Source organism: Suricata suricatta, chromosome 3 (assembly GCF_006229205.1).
Source record: "Suricata suricatta isolate VVHF042 chromosome 3, meerkat_22Aug2017_6uvM2_HiC, whole genome shotgun sequence".
Taxonomy (NCBI): Eukaryota; Metazoa; Chordata; class Mammalia; order Carnivora; family Herpestidae; genus Suricata; species Suricata suricatta.
This window is the reverse complement of record NC_043702.1, coordinates 51,706,947-51,734,064: the sequence shown is the minus strand read 5'-3', so window position 1 is coordinate 51,734,064 and position 27,118 is coordinate 51,706,947. Positions and strand designations below refer to the sequence as shown.

At 38.0% G+C, this 27,118-nt stretch overlaps 1 protein-coding gene across 1 annotated transcript in view; it reads right to left on the bottom strand.

Annotated features, from left to right (window-relative positions):
* Nucleotides 1-27,118, bottom strand: part of ZNF385B (zinc finger protein 385B) — a gene marked incomplete at its 3' end in the record, with an annotated part of 313,134 nt that overhangs the window by 83,036 nt on the left and 202,980 nt on the right. The window contains exon 3 of the mRNA XM_029933294.1: nt 742-884. Within this exon, the coding sequence (XP_029789154.1) occupies nt 742-884 (143 nt within the window). The remainder of the gene's footprint in view (nt 1-741; nt 885-27,118) is intronic.

Below are 27,118 nucleotides of genomic sequence, written 5' to 3'. Positions count from 1 at the left end.
ACAGTTAATGTGTAGATTTAAAGTGCTTTTTTAAAAATAGAGTCATAGTCACATAAACCATAATAGTTTCCCAATAAAATTTCTGTTTGTTAAGATCCAAAATATGTCCCAAATAAAAAATGTATCCAGTTAAAGCATATACTTTTTTTCTAGTAGTAGGGGAAAGTCAATGTGGTTTGGTATCTCTAAATTGTGTTCTTAAGCATGTGCATAGTATCCCAGAAATAATAAGGTTCTCAAGCTGCTGAGGTCTATCAAAATAGCTCAAAGCCACAGGTGAAAAGTCACTTGTGGAAATATTTGTAAAAGAAATATGCTGGCTATTGTTTGGACTGGCTCCTATGGGAGAAGGAGTATCTTTCATAACATAGCTGATCAGTGTAACCAATATATGGTCTAAAATTACACACTTTGGGGGGCGCCTGGGTGGCTCAGTCGGTTAAGTGTCTGACTTTGGCTCAGGTCATGATCTCATGGTTTGTGGGTTCGAGCCCTGCGTCAGCTCTGTGTTGACAGCTCAGAGCCTGGACAGTTCAGAGCCTCAGATTCTGTGTCTCCCTCTTTCTCTGCCCCTCCTCCACTCATGTTCTGTTTCTCTCTGTCTCAGTAATAAGGAAACATTAAAAGAAAATTAAAAAAAATCACACACTTTGGAAACAGGCTATATCTATTGCCTATTCACAACTGGCATGGAAGGGATTGAGGAGGACACAAATAAAATAATGCAAACGCATTACTTACTGTGTTAAAATTTGGAAAGAGCCCCACAGCAGAACTACTGTCCACTGGAAAAGACATAAATGGCTTGATATCCAGTGAAGGCTGCATCATCAGGGTAGGTGTGCGCACAAGAGCAGGAAGTGTAGTAGTGTGGCATGTACCACCTGCCAAGAACAAAACAAACATGAATTCGTCTTCCTCCTATCCATCTTCTTCCCCAACCCACCCTGCAAAACCAGCACTGCTGAGCTGCAACCCCAGAACAAGAGAGTTATGCTGGAAGTAAGCAAATGGCACAGGAGGAGAAAATACAATTAAAAGGGGTCTTCTTGCTCCTTATGTAAGACAGTGATGCAGAATACTTCCCTATGGCGGGGGCCATGGGCTGCTCAGAGTTACAAACAACACAGATTCTGCTGCGGGGTGGGGGTGGCGGAGCAATGAGATCAGCCTGTGGTTCAACCATTGCCCAAGTAGCCAAAAACGTAGGAGAGAGGAGGGCTTGAGCCTCTCACAGCCAGCTGCTCTTTACTGGTCAGTTATTGAACGGCTAGTAGGCATGTTTTATGCAGATCAAAGGTAATTATAGGGCTTTTACAAGGGGGAAAAACCTCAGACTCATAGTCACTGCTCCCAAGAAAATTATGACTCAAACAATTTTGTCTCCAAAAACAAAAACAAAGCAAAAGGTGCCCTTGCTGTGAGGGCAATAAGTAAGTAGTCTAGACATTGGATAGTTAGGGAATCTAAAAGGAGTGAGTACAGCCTGGGTGGGGCAGGGGACTGGGGGACTGGGAGAAGTAGAGACAGAAACTCAAGTATTTGTCTCCAATTTTTATTTCTCACGAGCCTTGTATTCTTGTAGCAACTACCCGCTTCCCCCCCCTCCCCCACAATTATATTAGCTGTCATCTCTAGGAATCTGGGCTAACCCATGTGTGGGGATTTAAAGCACTCCTTTCCGGTAACAAGCATTCTTCTTCTGAAGTCTCCACATACTGTGGGTGAGTAGCTATTGGCGCAGGTAGCCCTCTAGGACACAGACTCTGGCATGCCTTTTTTTTTTTTTAAATATAATCTTATTGAGATGTAATTCACATGCCGGACAATTCTCCCACTTAAAGTGTACATTTCAGTGTTCTTTAGCATATCTGCAGAGCTGCGCATATCACCACAATCAATTTTAGAACATTTTCACAACCCCTGAAAGAAACCCCACACCCATTAGCAGTCATTCCCCATTGCCTTCAACACGCCCGGCTCCTGGCAACCACTACTCTACTCTGTTTCTAGGATTGTCTATTTAAAGGAAGTCATACGAGTTCTTTCGTGACAAGCTTCTTACACTTGGCACAATGTTCTCAGAGTTCATCCATGTTGTAGCATGTATGAGAATTCCATGCCTCTGTACGGCTGAGTAATAGTCCATCATAGATACACTCACTTTTTCCTTATTCATTCATCAGTTGATGTGCCTTTGGGTTGTTTCCACCTTTTGACTATTCTGAATAACGCTGATATGAACATTTGTGTATAAGTTTTTGTGTGATGTAGTTTTAGTTCTTTTTGCTATATACCCAAGAGGTGAATTGGGGATTATTGGGTCATATGGTAATCATATGGTTTAACCTTTTGAGAACTTTCAGAATGTTCTCCAAAATGCCCGAGCCATTTTATAGTACCACAAGCTGTGTATGAGGGTTCCAATTTCTCTAAGCATATCTGAATAGGACCACAATTATACGCCAGAAATCTACTGACTTCAAGGAGAAATAAACAGTATGGGAAAATGCTCTAACTATTACAGTTTCCACCAATGTTCTCACACAGTATTCCAGAATAAAGTTTCTATTTCAATGATATATTTTTTGATAATAGATTTCCTTAATAAACTCTGCATTATATTTCAAATCATTCCAGAACATTATTAGTAATAGTGTTTAATGGACTATCATGCCTCATTTACATTGATCCTAAAAGCAGAAAAAAAGAGAAAGGCGTCTGAATCATTTATCTGTAATGGCAAGCCTTTAGGTCAGCCTCATCCATTAGGGAATATAGAGTAGGACTCAGCGAAAACAGAAGTAACCAAAAGTATAGATCAAACAGTAATGTTTTTTTTCAGATGCCAAAGTAAATACTCTGATCTCAGCCTAGCCACCACCCTGTATTTAATTACACTTTTTCTTCTAATTAGGTAATGTTATAGTCATTGCTAACATCAGAGCTCATAGAGCCAAGATGATATATTATGTCAGTATTTCAAATGTTGCAGAAGCACTTATTAAAATATTTATGTTAAAAGCTTTGCTTTAAAATCGTAGCTAAATTGAAAAGAAAGATATTTCTTATTTTAGAATGATGGCCTTTTACAACTCACAATTATTGTCAAAAGTGTAAAGTCTGGAAAGTATGCAGAATTATTCTACCTCAAGCTGCCTGATGAACAGATGAATTATTTTGCCATCTTGGGTCTCCCCCACCCACCAAGAAGCAGTTTTTCCTTAAGGCCATTATGGTAACACTCTGATAAGACTAGTAAGTAGGACATGGTATCAGAGGGCCTGGCAAAAGTCATTTTGTACTAACAAACTCAATTCAAATATAACGCAACATGGACCTTGACGAACAGATTGCTCCATCAACAAAGGTCAGAATCTGCAATGATCCCCTTTACCCAATCAAATATCTATGGTAATAAAGACAGGGCTTGAGAACTACTTAGCTGCCACCGTTCATTAGCATAAAAACTTAGCAGCTGTTTACTATTCATTAGCATTTTAATGACAGACAATTTGCCATGTGAAACACAGATTGTTTTAAAGTACTGATGGATCTCCTGAATAAATATAAACTACTTTCATCAATTCCCCTCACCTCAACCTTGCTGTTTTCATTTTTAAGAGCTGCTTTTTCAGAGTGTTTCGCCAAGACCTATTGCTTCAAAGGAAGTGTTTGCAAATGGGACATGAATGGGGATAATGTGCACTTTTTTGCACAGGTTGAGTCAGGCCTCTGTCACCTTATTCCAGATTTTGCTGCTGTTCTTGCCACTGGGAAGCATTTCTCCTCACCTGGGATGCCCAAAAGTTGGTGGAAGATATATGCAGAAATTTGGCCAAAATACATTGCATCCTGCAAGAAAATGCCTAATTTCCCTAAAATTGTTGAGGAAAAAAAAAAAAAGGATTGAAAATATAATGAATGAGCATGTATTTCAGCATAAAAATCCTTCATATTGCTTTGCCCAGGGGACAGGACAAACCTGTCTTTTGTATGATTTGGCAATATTATGTAAGATATCTACTATATGAAGTTTTATTTCAAAGTATAGGATATAATCTGTTATATATCATAATGAATCAAGTCATAATAAGGCTCTACCTTATTTGACAATAAGGATTTTTATATCACTTCCTGCATATATATGGATCAGACTCTCTGACCTAAATAAAATACACAAAACATTCCGGCATGTATACCCCAAAGATGTAACAGTCACCACCGTCACTGTAAGGACACAAGTCTAAACCAAACAGACTCCATGACAGCCTTTAAGTTCCCCCTCTGATCTAGAAGGCCTAGGTTTCAGTTGCCCGAAACTAACAGGCAGTTACACATTGCCTAGAGCAAGAGAGGCCACTTCGCAACATCCAGTCAGGGAAGGCCAGCTACCACTCTCCACGTTCCTAAGGGTGAGGCCTGCAGATGGCAACTTTAGATAGGACCCTGTTACCTAAAGTTAAAACTAACTCGATAGTCACCGAACAAGACCCTAGGCTCACCCTGTAATTGGTTGTTTCAAAGATACTCTAAATGTTGTGATTGGGTCCCGCCAAAAGTAACGAACACTCTGGACAATGTGTATGGTTAAAGTTGCTGCCAATGCTGTTAGGTGATAATGATTGGATCACGGTACCTGTGTCACAATTTCCTGTAACTCCCCCTTCCTAAACCCCATAAAAACCCTGCTCAGCCCTTGTTCGGGGCTCTCAGCACGGATCCACTGCATTGGTGAAATCTAAGAGACTGAGCTTAAGCCTGGTGAACTTAAGCCTGTAATAATAAATGCCCTTTGCTTTTGCATGCGTGACGTGGTCTCCCTGGTGGTCTCTGGTTTTTGGGGACAATGTTGCGATCTGGGCATAATATCACCATGGAAATTCCAAATGTTCATACACTTTCCCATATGAGTGCAATTAAGCCTTTCCCCCAAATTTCATTTTCACTGTAAATTCCAAGTTGTGTTCATCTATAACTATGAAACCAATAATATAAGACAACTCACCACTATGATCATAAAACTATTATTTCAGCCAACTCCTCTGTAACATAATAGGTGCTTTATCAACTCCATGGATTATATTGTAATTCATCACAATAGCACCTCATCTGAGAGTTAGGCAACACTTTAAATTATTGCCATAGTCTTTGACCTTTAGAAATTTTATCTTGAAGGTTTAGGTGATAGCTTTGAGGCTTTCTAGTGGTTCTCTCCTATGTATAACACAGACAACACCTCAGTGTTAGAAGGAGAAAATGCCAAAGTCACAGAAAAAGTGTGTGGAGAAGTATTTACAGAATGAGATCAAGTCTATATTCTGTATCCCGCAGAAGTAGTTTCTTCGTATGCCATTATTATGTATGTCTACTTTAGTGAGTACTAAAATAAAAAGCTTAACATATTATAAAAGTCTATTAGGTGGAGGCAATGCCAATTACAGAACTCCCAAAGATGTCTTTTTATTCCCCCAAAGATGTCTTTAAAGAAATTAAAATGAATGTTGTTTCAGAAGTTCTACCAAACTTAGTTTTTTTTTTTATTGCTTTCCTAGCTTCACTGAGTAACTTTCTCTCTTCCCAGAACAATCACCAATAAGCATCTCCTTTAGTCTTTCATCATTTCCATTCTTTTCATCAGTTTGCTAAGTTTTCGGGAGGTCTAGGGTAGTCACAAAGAGGTGGCTATGTGCATAGGCTTTGTGACTGAAAAGGGTTTTGTTTCTGGAAAGGCCACATAAAAACAGAGATAACATTTTTATAGTGTGCCAGGCCCCATCCTAAGCACATTACTTACGTATGTGCATATACAGACACACATATAACAGTATACATACATATTTGTACATATACATCCATATATACTCATTTAAATATATTAAATTATGTTTATACCATTATACATGATTATATGTTATACAATCATTTCTGTATCTATTAAGTGTATACGATGATCTCATGGTCCCCGGGATTGAGCCCTGCTTCAGGCTCTGCCCTGACATTGCAGAGTCTGTTTGGGAATTTCGCATTCCCTCTCTCTCTTTGTCCCTTCTGTGCTCTTGCACACGCGTGTTCTCTCTAAATAAATAACTTAAAAAAAAGAAATTATATGTGCAACATATATATATGTGTGTTCACAATAACCCAATAAACAAGGTATTATTAATCGCTTCATTTTACAGATGAGAAACTGAGTTACAAAGAAGTTCAACCACATGCATTTTGCACATGGAGAAGGCAATATTAAAACTCAGGAAATTTGACTACTGAGTTCTGTTCTTTACTACTATGCTATGGTCACCAAATTGCACACTTAAAAACACTTCAGTTATATAGACACATGCTCCAGGTGTAGACAGCATTTTACCATCGAAATAAGATATTTAAAATGTTCAATCTTCTTTGAAGCTGGGAATTAGTTGAAACTTTTATTTGCTCCTAATGTAGTGATTGATACTGAAATAACTAAAATACATAAGATTTCTTTAATACTCTATAGGACATGCTTCTAGAATATACTTATGTAAAAAATAACCTGCCCCAAATAATAGTATTATTTAAATACTTACAGAAGAACAATTGTAAAGGCACAGTGCTAACAGGTATAGGGATTATAAACTGAATCAGACAGAATTTATTTTACTTTTTAAAAATTTTATTTATTTATTTATTTATTTATTTATTTATTTATTTATATTTTGAGAGACAGAGAGAGATAGCGCGAGGAGGGGAGGGTCAGAGAGAGAGGGAGACACAGAATCTGAAGCAGGCTCCAGGCTCTGAACTAGCTGTCAGCACAAAGCCTGATGTGGGGCTCGAACCCACAAACCATGAAATCATGATTTGACCTGAAGCTGGATGCTCAACAGACTGAGACACCCAGGTGCCCCTATTTTAATTTTTTAAAATGTTTTTTATTTATTTTTGAGAGACAGAGAGAGACAGTGCGAGCAGGGGAGGGTCAGAGAGAGAGGGAGACACAGAATCCAAAACAGGCTCCAGGCTCTAAGCTAGCTGTCAGCACAGAGCCCGATGCAGGCTCGAACCGACGATCCATGAGATCATGACCTGAGCAGAAGCTGGACGCTTAACCAACTGAGCCACCCAGGCATCCACCACTTTACTTTTTAAGAGAAGATAAAATAGTAACAACAACTACCACTTAATGAGATTTTACTTTATGTATGGTAAGTGATTTGTGTTCATTATTTTATTAAATTATAATACAATTCTATGAGGCTACTATTCTTATTTCCATTTTATAGCTGAGAAAGGTGAGGCTTAAAGAGACTGAGATCACCTAGTATGTGGTAGGCGGTGGGGCCTCGGTCTAACTCTTGTTTGTCTGATTCTAAAGCCCATGTCATCATTCCATAAAGTGGGTTATATGTAAAACTGTTAAGTGAAAATAATTCTGTCCTCAAATACATTTAAAAAATGCTGGCTTCAACAAAGTTTAAGGTGATTCTTTCTTGTAAGACATCTTGCAGCTTATATTATACTAATAGGCACTATGAATGTTGAGGCAGATATAATTTCTACTTTCAGGTTCTTGAGCATGAACCAGTCCTCCCCCCTCCCCCGCCCCAACAGAGATTCTGGAACCATCATAATGCTTGGCATGTCCTTCAGGCAATGTGTTCTACACATGTGAAAGGTACCAATTCAGGAATTCAGGTCTACTACTTTCTTATGCAAACTTGGGTAAGAGATTTTATTTTTTTAAACCTCTATTTTATTTTTTATAAATTGGGGAAAATAAGAGTACCTACAGCATGGGACTGGTAGTACTTTTGTATGCAAAATGCTTAATCCTGTGCCTGACACATAGTGAGTGTTCAGTAAGCTTCGGTCACTGGAGTTATAAACTATCCCTACTCCTCTCACACTACACCCAGGAAAAAACATAAGTTCAATAATACTTATAAAAGGCAGAATATGTCAGGGATCACAAGTTATCAACAAAATGCTAAAGGGGTTCAAGAAAGAAAGACATTACATCTAGTTAGGAGTTTGGTTCATAAATGTTTTCAAAGATGAGCTATCTCTTAAGATAAGCCTTGAGCAATGGTTCATATTTTGAGAGGTGGATATGGTGGAATGGTAGAGTGAACTGCATAAACAGAAGAAGAAGAAGAAGAAGAAGAAGAAGAAGAAGAAGAAGAAGAAGAAGAAGACGACGAAGAAGAAGAAGAAAACCAAATGTATTAAAATTCAAAACTTTCTTAAGAATTCAAGATATTCTTAGCATTTCTGGAGTGAAAGATGAAATAAGGAAGAGAAAAGCAGAACATTTTTATGACCTTGGAGTCATAAAAGCAAAGATTTCTGAAATAGGAAACAAAAGGTGTTAATCATAAAGGAAGAAAAATTGACAATATGCTCTATGAAGAATAAAGCTGTGGGAATATGACATTAAGGAAATGAAAAAGTAATCCACAGAGTGGGAGATAATAATAAAATAGAGATTTAGACAAAGGAGTTTAATCTAGAATAAAGAACTCCAGATCAATAAGAAAATGAAAATACGATAGAAAAAATGGGGAAAAGAATAGACACCTTACAAAAATATATACTAAAATGGCCAGTAAACATGAAAAAGTGCTTAACTTCATTAGTCATTAAGGATATGCAAATTAAAATTTCAATGAGATATCACTACATACCCATGAGAATGGCTACAAAGAAGAAAAATTGAGATTATCAAGTGCTGACATGGATATGGAGCAACTAGAACTTTTTTTCTTTCACTTTTTATTTAAATTCCAGTTAGTTAGCATACAGAGTAATACTAGTTTCAGGGGTACAATATAGTGATTCACCACTTCCATACAGTACCCAGTGCTCATCATGTCAAGTGCCCTCCTGATTCCCCATCACCTATTTAACCCACACCCCTCCCCAACCTCCTCCTCTCTGGTGACTGTTACGACCACTTTGAATAACTAGCAATATCTACTAAAACTGAATATATACATATCCTATGACTCAGCAAGTCCACCTTTAGGTATTTACCTAACAGAAATATATACTGCAATGCTCATAGCAATACTATTTATAATAGCCCCAACCTGGAAATTAGCCAATTAACCCATCAACAGTAGAAATAAATAATTTTGGTTCTTCATGCAATAAAATAGTGACAAAACGAATATAGCAATAAGAACAAATGATTATAATTACACGCAACAACAAATAGACCTTGCAAACATAATGTTAAAAAAAACTAAAATAAGGGAGCATATCAACATGCATTATAATACCAATTTACACAAAGTATAAAATCAGGCAAAACTAAACTATGCTGTTAGGATAGGACTATCCTTGTAGGAAGGGGGTGTGGAGCATGAGGGGGGCTTGTAAGGTGCTGGAAATGTCTTCTACTTGACCTTGGTGCCAATGACACAGGTATGTTACATTTGTGTACATTCATTCAACTGTACACTTATGTGCCCATTTCTATATGTTATATTTCAACAGAAACTTTTTAGAAGTAACATGTTCAATGATAATAATTTTAGTAAAATATTTTGGCAAATACAGGAAAAATTCGCCAATAAGAAGAACATCTTCAAGCACTGTCAAGTTTGTATACTTTTAGGATGAATATGATGTTTTTTCCCCTACCAGCTTGATTTTGCTCAAATGATTTATGGGAAAATAAAAGTTCCCTTTAATGCTGATACTTCCTTGCTGAATTTCATAAATAGATGGAAGAGATTGACAGAATCTACTGATGCCAAAGAGAAAAATGTTTATCTAGAACTCTGAGTCTATAAAATCTTAACAATTGGTAGTTCTGCTCCTGGGTCTCCTTTGGGGCATCTCAGGGTTCCCTCCAAAGAGTCCAGCAACAGCAGGCTGGCAGAATGTTGCATTTAAAAATAAATCCTCGTGAGTACCACACTGAAGTTTATGGGCAATAATGAAGTGCTGCATCGAAAACCAGCAGTGAAGCCACATCATGATAGATTTTAAGCCACAATGTCCTTTGGGTTTAGTAGTATATGCCAGCTTTTACACAAAACAATGAATCTTTTACTAAGATGTAGTGGATGGCTTTTTGAATATGTGGCAATAGAATACTTACAGCCAAATGGTGATTCATTTATATTTGAATATTTTGCCCATGCATTGACTTTCTTATATTTAAATGTTGAAAGAAAGGGTCAGATTCTGTTTATCCTGCAGGACCAAAATATCATATGATTAAACATATGGCATACTTCAATAGCTGTCATCTTTTTTTTGAAGTAGAATTGTAAAATCTGAGAATTTCAGATTTTAAGTAAAGATAATTTATTTTCAAAAAAGTTTTGAGGCTCAATTGTCTTCTTTGAAGCTGAATTGACAATATTTTTGCTTCGTTATGGTTTTTCCACTTGTAACCCCATATTATTAAGCATAACCATGCAAGAAAAAAAACTCAAAGAAGGGAAAACAGGGTTCTGACAGATGCTTTGTCATTTTTTGAAATAGTTTTTAATATACCTGACTTATCAAAAGGGAATGTCATGAGCTTAGCTCCTAAATTACTAAGTCTTTAGAGAAGCCAAAATTATCTCCAGACAGGGCTTTACTAAAATTGTCTAAGGTCGAGCATGGACTGGGAGGTCACGGTAGCCTGACGAAACTTTCTGGCAAAAAGACACAGGGAGATGGTCCTGGGCTACATTTGCCCAGTGACTCCTGTCAATGGCATCAAGATGCTTTCATGAAGTCTGAAGCCTTTTTCTGTTACAGAGGGATTTCTGCTCTCTCTTTACAGCATGTGAAGCACCTAATGGCCTCGTGGAACTAAGACTTATTTTACTTTACTTTACTTTTATTTATTTTATTTTTATTTTTATCATTTTAAACTATTACTTACTTTAGAAACCTTCAAAAAATACAGACTTCCCTGGGAAAGGCAACAACTGTTTTTCTCAAACTGTTGAATATTTCTAGAGGAATTCTATCTTATAACATTCTACAGCTAAACATAATATAAGAATCTACCTTTGGGGTGCCTGAGTGTTTCAGTTGGTTAAGTGTCCGACTCTTGATTTCAGCTTAGGCCATGATCTCATGGTTTGTGGGATTCAGGCTCTGTGCTGGTAGTGCGCAGAGGATTCTTTCTCTCTGTCCTTCCCCGCCTACGCTCTCACAAAATAAATAAATAAACATTAAAAAAAAGACTCTACCCTTCATTTTAGATGAGATAAATGATTAACAGAATTTAATCCAGATACCTGACTGATGGTAGACTTACAGTTAGAGTTCCCATTTTCCAGAGACATTGTTTCAAATATTTAAGTCAATAAAATCAAAGATGTACAAGAATCGTATGTTGAAGTCTTTATCTTCTTAAATATTTAAATAGATTTGTACTTGTTCTGTTTTCTTTTTATATTTTGACTAAAATTTAAGAGTGCTCATTTTTCAATGATTTTAATTTTAATGTCTTATTAATATGAATAATGAAAGAAAGAAATTGAATCAAGGAGAAAAGCCAGTGTGCCCACAAGCCAACATTTAAGAATAGCAGAAGATTGGTTGCAACACCTCATTTTAAATAATTCTTTTAATATTCCCAATGATATAAAGAAGAGAACAACAAACCCCATTAAAACGATGCTTTCGACCATACTGTTAGGATCAACATAATTAATTCAAATAGCTTCACAGCAGGAGGCATACATACATCTGTTGGTGGTTTTTATACTGAAGTACTATCTACTGCAACAAAAATGCTGTTGGAAAAGACACGCTTCTCCAAGCAATGGCAACCGACCTTCCATCGGAGCCGATCAAGGCAGCAGGGCCATTGAGACCTCTCTGCATCGGTCTTTAGGCCTCTTCTCTGCAGCTCACTAAAGGGCTTGGCTGAAGGGGCTGCATATAGCAACTCAGGAGGTCATCACATCCAGCTGCTGCTGTACATCCTAGCTTCAGGATATAAAATGTTTTGCCCCCTAGTTTCAGAGAATTTCAGTGCTTGCATTCAGTAACTTGGCTATCCGCGTTTAAGAGCCAAACAGGGTGAAAAGGAACAGTGATTTACTTAATGGTCCTTTAAAAAAATACTTTTTCTCTAGAAGCTTGCTCAATTTAAAGAAACAGAGTTAATATTTGCTCTGCCAGTGCTCTCTACTCCCACTTTGGTAGAGAAAATAGGTTTTCTTAGCTTAAATATTAACTGAACATTTCAAAGCTATTCAAAAGCGGTTGCCTATATTAAAAAAAAGTCATAGGCTCCTAGCAAGCACAATTGGGAATGAACGGGACAGTAACAACTATGCTACAACCCTTTTTGCTTTCTGCACATATATTCCATGGCTACCATGATTATAATGCACTATGGAGAATTCCGGACAAATTCTAGTGGATTATGATCATGGTGACCATCATAGATGAAGTCACTCTTGGTCCTCCATCAGCCAAGAAGTCATTTTCATCTAGGGACTGTAGAGATGGCTCCCATGTGGCCACCAGGACTCGTGAAAGCTGCCATTTCATCCCTGTGGAAACCTGGTATGGGGTGACTAATCTGACCATGCCAGGAACAGAGCAAGCAGAGATTGTAAGTAATAGGGAGATAGTGAGGTTCACTTAGGGGAAAAAGGTGAGGGGCATTGAGGAGGGAAGAGTGGTACAGTTTGGCTTAATGTTACAGAGAATAGAATTAGCACCAATTCCTTATTTGGAATTTCCTAACATCTCACTCCTAAAATGATTTTCCTCCCTTTTATCTTTGACTGTATTGTAGAAATCTGTAAAAAATGAAGTAGAGCAGAGCAAAAACTATATAAGGAGGTACAACTTAGCTAAGCAGGCGATCTCATCCCTTCCACGAAAGGAGCTGGGCAACTGGGAGACAATGTGGTATCACCCTTGTCCTGAGAAACATGGAGTCTGGGGACCTAAGGGCCTTTAGTGGGTATTGAAGGGAGTGGCCAACCCCTGACATGGCTTCCTGGAACTCTGCCACTGTCCTGGCATGCTAGAAATTGATGTTCCTTGTGTCAGTCATTCAGGTACCTTCTGGGGCACTAGTGATATGCAAAACAGGATCAGATAAGGCCCGTTAGTGAATGCCCAAGGATTTTCTGCATTGGAACTGATTCATCATAAATGATTGCCCCTGTCCCTGTGGATCATGTTTATTCTTGTACCATTATACTGACTTTGTGCTAATTTTTCTTCTATGGAATTTCTATTTGGCTTCTCAAATGACTCTGTCTCACTTGCCCAAAGAACACCAAAAGTCAAAGACATAATGATTTTTTAATAAGGTGCCACATGGTAAGTAGAGAATTTAGTCATAGCACACATCGTTTTCCTTGTCAATGATTTGCTTTATAAGGCAAGAAAGGAATAGAAATATTTTTTTTTAGACAAACATTTGTTTTGACTCTTGGTCTATTCTGAACTTCAAACAGCCTTTTAAGCTCCCTTTGCTTTAAAGGACACAAATGGGAAAGCAATAGACCTAGGGCTCAATGTATTTAATTTGACAAAGCATGTTTCCAGTTAAAGAAAATGTAGAAAAAAACCCCAAAGTTCCAAAATTGTACAAACTCTATTTCCAAACTTTGATTGACTTGTGTCTCTGTATTTTGTCCCCCTCTAACACCTTCTTTCTCTCTCATTCTTATCTTTCTCTGTCTCTCTAGTCTCCCTCCTCTCACCTATTTGTCTTTTCTGCCTCTCATCTCTCTTATGTCTCTGTGTCTATTTCTATCTCTGCATGTGTATATACTTGCTTGTCTCTTGTCTCTTTGTCTCTTTGTCTCTCTCTCTCTCACCATAATACTGCCTGGGCACCAGAAAGCACTCAAATTTTGTCATTTGCCTTCTTTTGCAGCATTCATTTTGTTTTCAATATTTGCTTCTACAATCAAAAGACAAATAGCAAGACTTTACTAGTATCAGGACAAGTTTGTCCCTGTGACAAGATAAAACAATTAGATGAAGGTCATAAATCTGGTTATGCCTCAAATAGTCATGTCAGTTCCAAGGACTGAGGATTGTTTTTATATATACTCACATGATAATATCTGCCATACTCATGACAAAGTAGAGCAAGTTAAGAATTTAAATTCATCATAGAATTTAGTGTTATATTTCTATGTAAATTTGTTATCCATGTCCTGGGTTATATAAACACTATAACTTATCATTACAGAGCATAAGATGCTTTAAAATATACTAAGTAGACATCTAACCTGTTACATGGCTTATGATCATCCCACATTTTTCTGATGAAGAAAATGCTGCTAAGGATAAATGACAAAGCAAATATAAAGATTGAAGCCAATAATGGACCCAGGGTGAGGAAAACAATTTTCTTCCAAAATCAGGTATTAGCCTAATTGTGGTAACTCCACTGAGCAACAGTGTCTGCTAAGAAGTCTCACATCGCAGAGTCTCCAGGATCTTGGAAAAATGAAGCCTCATGGGCTTTAATCTACTCATTTTTTCAAGAGTCTACTGAACCCTCAGTGTTTACACCTGGAATTCACCAATGAGACAGAATAAAAGAAGACGATGCTCTTTCAATATTTTCCAACTACCTGAAATCCTAGTGGGGACTACAAGATAAAACATCTACCTACTGCCAAGACTTTGTAAGCTCTTTCCTAACGGCGATATTTATTCATGTTTAAAAAATGGCAAAATTGAAAAAAATGAATTTGAGGGGGAAACAAAAGCAATAACATTAAAATAGAAATGAGAATTTTACAAGCATCTACTGTAGACATACAAATCACGTCCATCCTCATAACAGAGAACACTCCCTCTTGAGGAGCTAAACTTACCTAGTTTCCAGAGAGATTTCTATGCCCAGAGGTCTAAATAAACATTGACGCCATTAAATTTTGATTTGAACTAGATGAAACAAAAGCTTGAGACTTGCTTATCACAAACGTGGTGATAAGAGTGCACATCACCCACATCACCTAACTTAGTGACAGGCTACCAGCCACTGTTCTGTCAGTCTGAATGCGCATTCTTGAATCAGTACAATCATGAGCTTAAACAGATTTCCTGATGGGAAAAGTGAGAGGGCTCTGAATACTTGGATTAAACATGAATTTCACTTTAACCTACAAGCTATTCTGAGACAAACTTCAAAAGAAAAAGAATAGAGGAGATGTGGGAAATCAGTCACATCTGTATTATATTTAGCAAAGTGAACCAATACTCCAATTTCAATAAAAAACGAACTAGGAAAGCCAGGATGACACTGGGCAGGGGAGTCGTGAAATCAGCAAATTCCACTTGTTCTAATTCTGATCCTTTTCTCTTTTTCTGAAATTGATTTTAACTGTTTCACATTTTTGTCACATACTTCATGAAAAAGTTCCCTGAGGTGTAAATGCTGATCAGCCAGCAATGCTTACCTTCGTTTTTAAGATTACAGTCCACGTTCACTCCTGCATTCAAGCACTGTACGAAGTATTACACTGAGAGATAAATAATTCCATCATTTCAACCTGGTGCGTCCGTGAAATGTGGTGCTAGGAAACAGCCGACAGGCAGTGCGTCTGAACAAATCATACGTCCTGTAATTGCCGCTTAGCTCTAATTACTATTGAGGATATTGTTTGCAACTTGATTCCAGGGAGAGGGCAGACTACCTTCTGACGACACTGAGCCAAATATATCCTAAAAGACTGACAATTACTTTCTTTCATGTAATTTTTCTGAGTAGTTCCCAGGTACTCAGCTACTCAGAAACTACCACTCAGCCATAGTAAAAATGAAATCAAATCATCTGACACTCACGTCTCCTTCCCAACAAAGCACTGCAACTCTCTCAAAATATTTACTTATTATACCAATTTGGAATTTATGGTGTCACTTAGACTTAAGGGATTGTTTCTTTTTTATTTTTTGGGTGGGCAACTAAATCTTTATTTTAAAACTGCTTCTTATTTGAAAAAGGAATATCTTCTCAAAACATGAATTTTATTTATATTCTGTTAGTCTAGAATAATTTATTTGCATACTATTAGGCCTGAATAATTTCTTTCCTGTGCATTTTTGGGTTTTAAATAAAGATTTGCAGCAAATAATTAAAAAAGACTAAAGCAGGTAACAATTTGATGTTGATAACATTAATAGGGACGCTTATGCCTTCAATGCCAAAAACCTAATTTCAATTATGTGGGAGAATTTTCATGGTGAAATTAGCAGTTGTGTAGGCTTGGAACTAAAATGATACATTATGTACTCATACATGTAATTTCACTCTATCTTGAGGCATCTGATCATGTGATCATAATAAGGCATCTGTCATGTCCATGTCACACAGTATGGTTATGAGTGACTGTTGGTTTTGTGTATGCTAGGCTGACTGTCACTGACATTGAGGAGTTAGTGTAGTGGGCATTTGACTGAAGGAAAGAAACTTGAAATGACTGATGTTTTAAATGTCAGGAAGGATTTTGCTCCTTTGGTTGTGCAACTTGGCACATTTGCCAACCACAGCCAACACATCAGTGACGTACAGAGCAACTTGCACCCACCCACATCCAGAGATCTGATATATCTGCTTATGTCGGATTTGCATGGTAACTATCAGGGACAGGTAAACCTAAGGGAATAATTAGTGCAGCAATCAAAACGATAATTATAAAACCAGCTCTCAGAATTAGTGCATATCTCCCGGCCCCATGATGTCAGTTGTTACAAATAATAACAAAATAGCATTCTAAATGGAACATATTATGCTAGCTCTATATTTATTACTCCCCAAACAGCAATTGTGCACTTCTTGCTCACATATTTACTTGCTCATGATTAAAATAAACTTATAGTCACTGCTGTGGTTTTCACTCTCATTTTTTATTTTAGTTTTAAAAATCTACACCTAAATTAAAAAATCTAGACCCCTCCTAAGAAAACTCTGTGTTTGATAGGGATTATGTTGTTACTTGTAGCTCCCATAGGTCCTTCGTTTATTTCAGTAGTATACAGAGTGCGGTCGCCAGACCAGAAGCATCAGCATCAGCTGAGAACTTGTGAGCAAAGCAAATAAATTCCTAGGTTCCATCCCAGACCTGCAGAATTATAAACTCTGGGAGTGGGGCTCAGAAAAATGTGTTGGTTTTTTTTTTAGCTTATTTATTTATTTCTGAGAGAAAGAGAAGAGGGAGGGACAGAGAAAAAAAGAGAGTGAAAATCCCAAGCAGGCTCCTCACTTACAGCATGGAGCCCAACATGGGACTCTTGATCTCATGAACTGTGAGATCATGACCTGAGCCAAAATCAAGAGTAGGATGCTTCACTGACTGACCACCCAGATGCCCCTCAGAAATCTGTGTTTTAACCAGAGCTCCAGGTGATTTGAAACCCTGATTGTTGTGAACCACTGGTCCATGGTGCATACATATATGTACTAAGACCAGTAGGAGAACATGATTGAGAACTTAAGCTTCTATGGGGCAAACTATGGGAGAGCTAAAGGCCTAGCAGAGAGGTGGCATTAAGGGTGATCTAAAGGGGTGATAAGAGTCTGAATGAATCTCAAGGAGGCACCAGGCATCTCTTACCTGGCTAGCCCATTACGTGTGCCCTTGAATTAGTGCAGTCCCACCAATTTCAAAATTTTACTCCATAAGTTACCATCTTTCTTCAGTCATTTCCTTCTTAAAGAAAACTTCCCTTATTTCTGTTACCCTTCTTAGTCTACCAGCCATTCTCTCATTTCTCTTACCTTCAGTTTCTTTTAGCATAGACTACATCCTTCTTCACTTTTTTCAAACTATCATTTTCACTTCATAAATCTGGTTTCTGATTTCCCCATCTTAATAAAACTATGGTTTTGAAGTCCTTTATCAGTCCTCATTGACCTCTGTACCATTGGTATGATCCCATGTCTAAACACCTCTTTTCCAAGATCAACTTTTGTATTTCTGAACACCTGCTGAACTTCTCTCACTTGTATTATCTCCTTGGCATCTCAAGTTCAACTTGTATAAAATTAAACACCAGCTCCCCTCCATCACCAGAAGGGACATTCTTCCTCCAGTGGTCTTTATTTCACTGCCTCTAATTGTGAGTTTTCTGGTTATATAGACCCCAGAACTTGGATATGTATTTGACTTCACCTCTCCCTTGCCCCTGAATCAAATTAGTTATCTTTAGGACATCTTTCACCTCCTTCCCCTTTTCATACTCATCATTTAGGTCCTCATTAGCTGCTTACTAGCAGAATTCTTTAATCACTGTATTCCCTCTGTGGTTAAGTGAACTCTTGAGAAGGACAGCTCAAATCAATCATTTGCCTATTCAAATGCCTTCCATTGTTCCCCTTAGTGAGCTACAGACTCTGAAATCCAATACTGTACACCTGTTCAAATCTCTCTTCTTCTACTAACCAGCTAGGCAACATTAAATGAATTAATTGACTTGTTAAGCCTGTTAACTCAGCTGACAAGTAGGAATAATAACACTAATCATATCTCATGAGGAGACCTGAAGGAACTAGAGCATGTAAATTCTTACTAAAGCACACAGCACATTGAAGGATTTAGCAAATGATAAGCTTTATTATCACCATCACCAAAGCCATTGCCATAGAATACAACTCCAACATCTCAGTCCAGCATCTCTCATTGTTCTTAACTGAAGACTTTCTAAGATATGCTAAACTGAAGTATTTCTCATGGGCAAAGACAAAATGTTTTTCTTTCTTTCTCTGGTTTCTTGGTGCCTTACACCTAGTAGTTGTTCTAGAAAGGTCTACTGCATGAAGCACTGGTTGGTTCTCGTACATACATACTTTCTTAGTTCTATCACTTTGCTTAGGCTTCCCAGGATGCCCTTGTCTTTCTGTCCCCTCTCATTCTATCCTCAAGTGGCATTTATTTTATTATATATATATATTTAAAATTTTTTTAACATTTATTCATTTTTGAGAGACAGAGACACAGAGTGCAAGCAGGGGTGGGGCAGAAGGAGGGGAAACAGAGAATCTGAAGCAGGCTCCAGACTCTAAGCTGTCAGCACAGAGCCCCATGCAGGGCTCAAACTCATGAGCCATGAGATCTTGACCTGAGCCAAAGTTGGAGGCTTAACTAACTGAGCCATCCAGGTGTCCCTCAAGTGGCATTTTAAATACCATCTTTTCTAAGAAGCCTTTCTACTTCCATCAGAATAAAGTGTCTTGTTCTCCTTTGAACCTGTGACACATTTCACTAATATGTCCTTCACAGTATTTAAGACATTCTATTGTGTACCTTTCCCTCTGAGCAGCTATCAGCTCTTCTGGATTAGGGACAAACATGATGTGCTGCTTTTGCCTAGTGACTTGCCAAGAGAAAGCACTCAACAAATGTGCTGAATGAATGAATGAGGTAACAGGAATGGCAAGTACACTCTTACATGAACTGTGCTGCTGCATACTACCTGATTAAAGGTTTTCTTTCCCATTGATAATTATAATAGTCTTCAAAGAGGAAACAGGATGAGAATTACAGAAGCAAGTTTTAGAGGGCCCCTTATAAATGGAGTGTTTTCTTAACCTTGGGTTTAACATTATTCCAGAACTCAGAAGCATTTTCCACATAAATAAAGTCATAAATGTTCACTGAATTCCTGGAATAGAGCTCCAAAGCTAATTAGCCCACAGACAGGTGTAGTAGCTAGAACATTACATTAACAAGAGCACCCCAATGCCAACATTACTAGAAGGGGTCATGAAAAGGAGTCAATACTCTATGAATACTTATGAAGTGCTCAAACTCCCTTACAAAACATAAAACCATGAATTTTGTTTTCTTCTTCATATTTTAAGGCATACTCCAAAAGCCGTAACCAGAAGCCAATTTTCTTGTGTATTCAGATGATTACTTGTCATTGTCAGGATGAACGTGCTCTGGTTAAAGAATCAATTTATAACTGTTGATTATAAATGATAAATTTAGGAAATGAAAGTCTTCTATAAAGTCAATATGTTTACATTTTCAGAAATCAGAAATTATTTTTTAAAATTTTAGTTCTAAATTTCAGCTCCTTTGTCTTCATTTTGGATTAATTTATATTGACCGTCATCCCTGATACTCTGGCTTCAGTTCCTTTGCCCACATCCCCTGACAAATACATAATGGCCCATTAACAAACTTTTAATTACATTCATTAGGAGAGTCTGTTATTGTAAGGTAACTATTCAGTGAATAAATAATCCCTTTTTAATGGAAAAATGATTGCCTTTCCAATTATCTGAGTGGCAATTTTGGATTTTCACAAATTTATTTAAAGTAGACAAGACTATAAGCAAAAAATTATCAACAAAGAAGACATATTTTCACTTTTACTTTTGCTCCTCCTCAGTAGTGAGCTAGACATTATGATAAACTGAGAACTGGGGTCTTTGGACCTCAGGAAGGTGGCTAATTGGAGGACAAAAATAATATTATCTGAAACACTTACAGAATGATACAAAGACACATAAATTTAGTGTGAATTACAGACCCAGGGAAAGAAGTAGTACAGGAGAGAATACAACCACACAAGGGCAGGGACATTTCTTTTGTTCATTGATGTATCCTAAACACTAGGAACTGTGCCTTGTACATATTATGAGCTCAAACAACAACTCCACCAAAAGGATAGAGGAGTGAGTTAGAATGGCTGGAGAAGTTTCACTGGGAAGGCAGGACTTAAGACCTTAAAATACATGATTCCTTGGTTTCTCCTTTAGTTCACCACCTACTTCCAGACTATTACCAAGTCCTGGTTGTACTCCCAGCACATGTTGCAAATCTTTCTGCTTCTCTCCACATCACTGCCACTTCCTACTCCACGCCATCAGCATCTATCTGGATCATAGCTCTGAATGGATCTTTCTGGGAATATTTATGTTCCCCTATACTTGGTTTCCCAACAGCAGCCGAACAAACTTTAAAAATACAAATCTTATTCTGTTATTCCAGTGGATAATGGCTTCCCCCCACACTGTGAATAAAATCTGTTTCCTGACCACGGCCACATGTGCCACATGATTAAGCCTCTGCTTACTTCTGAAACCCCTCCTCGTATCACTTCCACTTGCCCGCCCCACCCCCTTCCAAGAACCAAGCTTCTTTTCTCTTTGTTGAACATGTCAAGTTCATTCTTATCTCAAGGCTTTTGCCTTTGTTGTTCCCTCAGCGTGGAATTCCCATCCCTAAATTCAGTTGTGTCTCAGCTGACGTCTTCAGCAAGGTGTTTCCTCTATTACATGGTTTTGTTTTATTTGCTCCATCCACTTATTGTCTCTAAAATGATCTTGTTTTATTTGTTTACTTGTTCACTGTCTCCTCTTACTAGAATATAACCTCCATGACAGGAGCACCTATATTCTAGGTGTTTTATTCCCAGCTTCTAGAACAGTCTAGGCCTCAGATAGGTACTCAATACAGATTTTGAATGAATGAATGACTATAATTCCCCAGCCCTTACAAGTATGAAGACACTTTTTATCATCAAATGTTTTGAAGGATTCCTCAGATACTGTTCTTCCTTTCTTTCCTATGGGTATTCACTGATTACATATAGTGCTGTTATGAAGTCAGGAACATTTAAAATAAAGGTATATCATTATCACAGGCCTAACACATTTGGCAAGAGTATGATATGTGAGACATGGTTTTTATTCAATCTATTAAATATTTGGTGCACATTCCCATTTATAGGTACATGGGATCACTGACTGATATGCAGACAAAACAAGAGAACAGGAGGAATGGACACCATCTTAGGGCTTTCTGAACTCAGAGATACAAAGAAACACAGGTAAAGCCTTGTTCTGAACTAAGGACAAACTAACTTCTTTTTTGAACCCTTTAATACCTACTATAGAGTTTATTAGTCATCTCCACACAGTTGTATAACATGGCTAAAACATAACATTTATTATATGCCAACACTCTCCTAAGCATTTTATGCATGTATTAATTCACCCAACCTTCAAGTTAACACAGTGAGGAACTTACTATTACCGGCATTTTGTAGCTCAGAAAACAGGGCACATGAAGACTAAATATCTTGCTCAGGATCACAAAGTAGGTACGTGGCAGAGCTGGCATTCAAACCCATATTGTCTGGGCCTAGAGTCCATAATTTGACCTTGCTGCCTTGCTGATATAAAAAGAAGGCACCGTCTTCACACGGTGAAGGTAGAGAATACCTTGCATCATACACAGCATATAAGAAAAATTACATATCAAATGTCAGCTACTTCTAAATATGCATGTTTTACTCCTAAACATTTCCAAGCAGTTGTTTTTCTCATTATTGCCACATAAAGGTCTGAAATGCTTAGCAGCAAGTGACTTCATGAAGCAGTTCTATATCATGTAGGAAATCATGAGGATAATCTAAATCAAATACCAAATCTCACTGTGCCTTTAATATCACTGTGAAAACAGCATGCTTTTCTAGGACACACTGTGAAGTCTGAGGTGATAAGATAGCATATCCTAAAATGACTTGAAACCAAAAATGGATTTGTGATTGTTATTTCCAACTCACCAAGAATGTTCTTGTTTTGACAGGTTAGAACATGGGGATACAGACCTTACCTTAATATATAAGCTCTTAAAGTGTACAAACCTCAGTGATTTCTGCACAGTATTTGGTCAGGCTGTTTACAAAGAAAGTTCAATATTAGCTTATAGAACCAAGACAGAATTCCAAGAAGACTCAGCTTGTTTTGTCATTCACATAAGGCCCTTTGTTTGTTCCCTTCCATCTATTTCCTCTTTTTTAAAGAGATTAATTAGCTACCTTGCAAAATACGAATGAATCAAGGAGGAGTCGAGTCTACTGGGCATAGCACATGTTATGCAACATGACCCTTATGTAATAAATCTTTTGGAAAGCAGGTCTTCTTTTCCCAGTGAGACCTGTCTTCACTTTTCTCATGTGAGACTTGGCAAATGGGGCATTCTGAGTCTGACAGGCCACTTCTGTGCTCCTCAGCTGACAACTATTTTACATAGATGTCAGCTGAAACCCTTACTGGGGCACGTAGGGGATCAGAACTTTGGAATCACATCCAGCGAATGGAATCCATCATCTCTCAGCTCTCTGCCTGCCGCATCCCATCCCAACAGAAGCTTAGCACCCCTACAAGTCAGCCCAGCTCCCGTGAGATGGCACACACCACAGGCAAGGGGGAGGATTGATGATCAACATGAAGTTGGCTTAGGGCATTCCTTTGTAAGAAGTTCTCTAAGAAAGAGAAATCTCTGAATTCCTGTGATTATTCTTCTATAAAGATTTGGGAGATTGAGAAGAGATGTGAAAGAATTTGGGGCTTTTTCTCATGTTGTAGTAGCTTTAGAGTCAGACTCCAGTTCATTATTTTGCTTCTACTATTTATTAATTAGAGATGTAACTTTGGCCAGTTAAGATCTGAACCTCATGTTTCTCAACAGAAATATCTGCCTTTATTGGTTTGCAAGTAGAAGAACATCATAACATATAAAATGCTTAGCGCAGTGTCTGGCACAGAGCATGCCTTCCATAAATGTTAATTCTTTCTCTAAAACTGGAAAGGGGCAGGTGTTGGAGGTCTGCATTTAGAAATGCCTCCAATATCCTCATTCCATTTTCATTGGCTTTGTTTTTGTTTTTGCTTTGTGTTTTTGTTTTGGATTCTTAAATTAGGATCCGTGGATTCCCCCTCTCCAAGAAGTCTATGCAAATATTTGTAACCATGCTCATTTTGGGGGAAAGTGGAATCAGATTTAATCAATTTTCAAAAGATTCTACGATTTGCAGAGATTAAATATCTCTGCTTATATTTCTTAATAGTTTTTAGGCAAAGAAGATCTTTTTTAAATCAAATTTGATTTTTAATGTGTTAGAAGAATCTGTGAGCAAAGGAACTTTACAATGAATTTTTCTGTAAGGCTAATACTTGCCTCATAAACTGCATATTTAATCCAAAGTTTTTAGTTTTTTAAAAAGATTTTTAAATTTTTTTTAACAATTTATTTATTATTGAGAAATAGAGAGAGAGGGAGGGAGAGAGAGAGAGAGAGAGAGAGAGAGCGCATGAGCATAGGAGGGGTAGGGAAAGAAGGAGACACAGAATCAAAAGCAAGCTCCAGGTTCTGAGCTGTCAGCACAGAGCCCAATGCAGGGCTCGAACCTACAAGCAGTGAGATCATGACCTAAGCCAAAGTCAGATGCTCAACCGACTGAGCCATCCAGGTGCTCCAAAGTTTTTCATGATACTCTACATGGAAAACCCAATTGATTCCACCAGAAGCCTTGTAGAACTGATCAATGAATTCAGTAAAGTTGCAGGATACAAAATCAATGTACAGAAATCAGTTGCATTCCTATACACCAAAAATGAAGCAGCTGAAAAAGAAATCAAGAAACAGATCCCATTCACGATTGCACGAAAAACTATCAAATACCTAGGAGTAAACCTAACCAAGGACGTAAAAGACCTATAAGATGAAAACTATAGAAAATTTATGAAAGAGATTGAAGAAGACACCAAGAAGTGGAAAAACATTTCCTGTTCATGGATTGGAAGAATAAACATTGTGAAAATGTCATTACTACCCAAAGGAATCTAAACATTCAATGCAATCCCCATCAAAATTGCACCAACATTCTTCTCAAAGCTAGAACAAACTATCCTCAAATTCGTATGGAACCACAAAAGACCCCGAATAGCCAAAGTTATATTGAAGAAGAAAACCAAAACGGGAGGTATCACAATTCCAGACTTTAGCCTCTACTACAAAGCTGTCATCATCAGTTTTTAAGAAAGATTTAGATTTTCAATATAAGGTTTGTTTAAAATAGGACACCTACTGATAGTATATGCATAGCAGGAACTTGCATTAACAATTTATAATGTTGCCTGGGGTCAAGTTCAGGTATAGTGTAAACTGAAAAGGAACTCCAAAAAGCCCCTGCTCTTCAGCAGGAAGAATCTTAGTTATCCTCTGCTCCAAAGACCTCATTTTATGGATGAAGAAATTGAGGTTCTCAGAGGTTACATGACTTGCCCAAGGTCATTGCAATAGTTACAGACAATAAGGAATAACAGCTGTAAAAATGATGACAGTGATTATGAAGATGATGACAGCACTATGATCTGTTGAGCATTTACTTGAGCTAAGCCTTTTAAAGACTTTAACCTTATGTACTTCTGCTATAACCCTAGAGGAAGATTTTATTACCTCCACCCATCAGATGCAGCACTCTGCCCAGGGCTCCACAGCAGTAAATGGGCAACTCAGAACTCAAACCAACTCACAACTCAGAATCCATTTTAGCTTGAAAGACTGTGGTTTTTGGCTGTTTCCCAAAATAGAACACAACAGAGAATCACATGGTCTTGAAGTAGAAACAATTGAGGTTAGTTAGAAAAGAGGTATCTACAACCTTTAAGGTATATTCATATATTTGAATGGGTTTTCATAAAATACATAATTATACAGTTCTTCATAATGCTACACCCTCATGGATACACACTTGGAGTATACCAGGAGCTTAAGCTCCAGAATAAATATCTGGGTCAATTGCTTGCAATATCATCCTTAGACACAACCTTCTCTGACCAGTCTTTTCCTTAGACTGTAGGCCAAGGGAGAGTTTACCCTCTCCTCCTTCCACTTCTAAGCCATATTCTGGGTATCTGAGATTCCATATGTTCATCCTCAAATGGCCCTGGAAGTAGTAGAAACCTTCATGGGTTTCTTTTCTAGACCTCTCCCCTTTGAGGCAGACAACACCTGTATGTAATCAGCATGGGTGTTTTTCATAGGTGGAGCTTGGCAGCTCGGATTGGGGGCCATACTCCTGCAGTATAGGACTGGGCCAGGGTGAAAAAAAAAAAGAGGGTGGACAGGAGCCATTTTGTTCCTCCCTATTCTGGCACAGAACTCCGGCACATCCGGGGATTCTAAAACAATACCTCGCCTTCTCAGGTTTTTATGAATGTATATTTGTCAAGACAGAAAGATGAAATATGCCTTGTTTAAAAGCTTAGTGGCTTGAATTTAAACTTTGTAATAGTTTATAATAGATAAACATGGATATCCATTTTTATCCTTGTCTCAGGCCTCACATATGGTGGGACAGGACAGGGACGGCCTGCCTGATTTTCTATATGCCAGTGCTGTTCTTTCTCAGCCTTCCTGGTCCTTAGGTCCCTTTGATATGACTCCAATCTGCTTTAGTACCTATTTTCCTCATTCTACTTTTACTGATGACTTGGTATGAAATCCATCTATCCAAACATAATTTATAAGCCACTAACTGTACTAGGTGCTATGCATGTAAAAATGGACAAGAGACCCTCAGTCAGTCCCTGCCCTCATGGAGCTAACTGCCTGTGGGGTGCCTGAGTGGCTCAGTCAGTTAAGCATCTGACTTCGGCTCAGGTCATGATCTCATGGTTCATGAGTTCAAGCCCTGCATCGGCTCTGCACTGACAGCTCAGAGCTTGGAGACTGCTTCAGAGTCTGTGTCGCTCTCTCTGCCCTTCCCCCATTAATGCTCTGTTTCTCAAAAATACATAAAAATGGTAAAAAAAAAAAAAAGGAAGCATTTAAAATAGAGCATGACAAGTGTGATCATAAGAGTCATAGTGGTTATGGGAAGGGAGCATAACCCTTTCACAGAGGTCCAGTAAGGGTTTTTTTGAAAAGTAAGGGACTAAACTGAAAACCTGGAGTAGAATTCAGCTAAGCAAAAGGTAGGAATGAAGTAGAAGAGGAGGAACTGGTTCCATGTATGTTTCAAGTAGCAGGAAGTATATATAGGGCCAGACCTATAGCCAGAGCAGGCCTGGTACCCTGAACTGAAGAAATTTCAGTATTGACTATGGTGTGTCTCTGGAGTGAGAAATGTTCCTGGAGACATAAATGTGAACAAGACCAATGCAGGCCTTATAAGTCATGTTAATGTGTTCAAGACTTGACCCAAAGGTGAAGGGGAGTCAAGGACAGATTTTAAACAAGAGCCTGACATGATACTTTTTTGTTAGGAACATCAGTGGTTGAAACATAGGTTATGTGTGTGTGGAAGAGGAGCTGGTAGGGAAGGCGTGGGAGGGAGGAGCAGGGCTGATGGTGCTAAGTCCAAGTAGGAGGCGTTATATCAACCTAGGTGA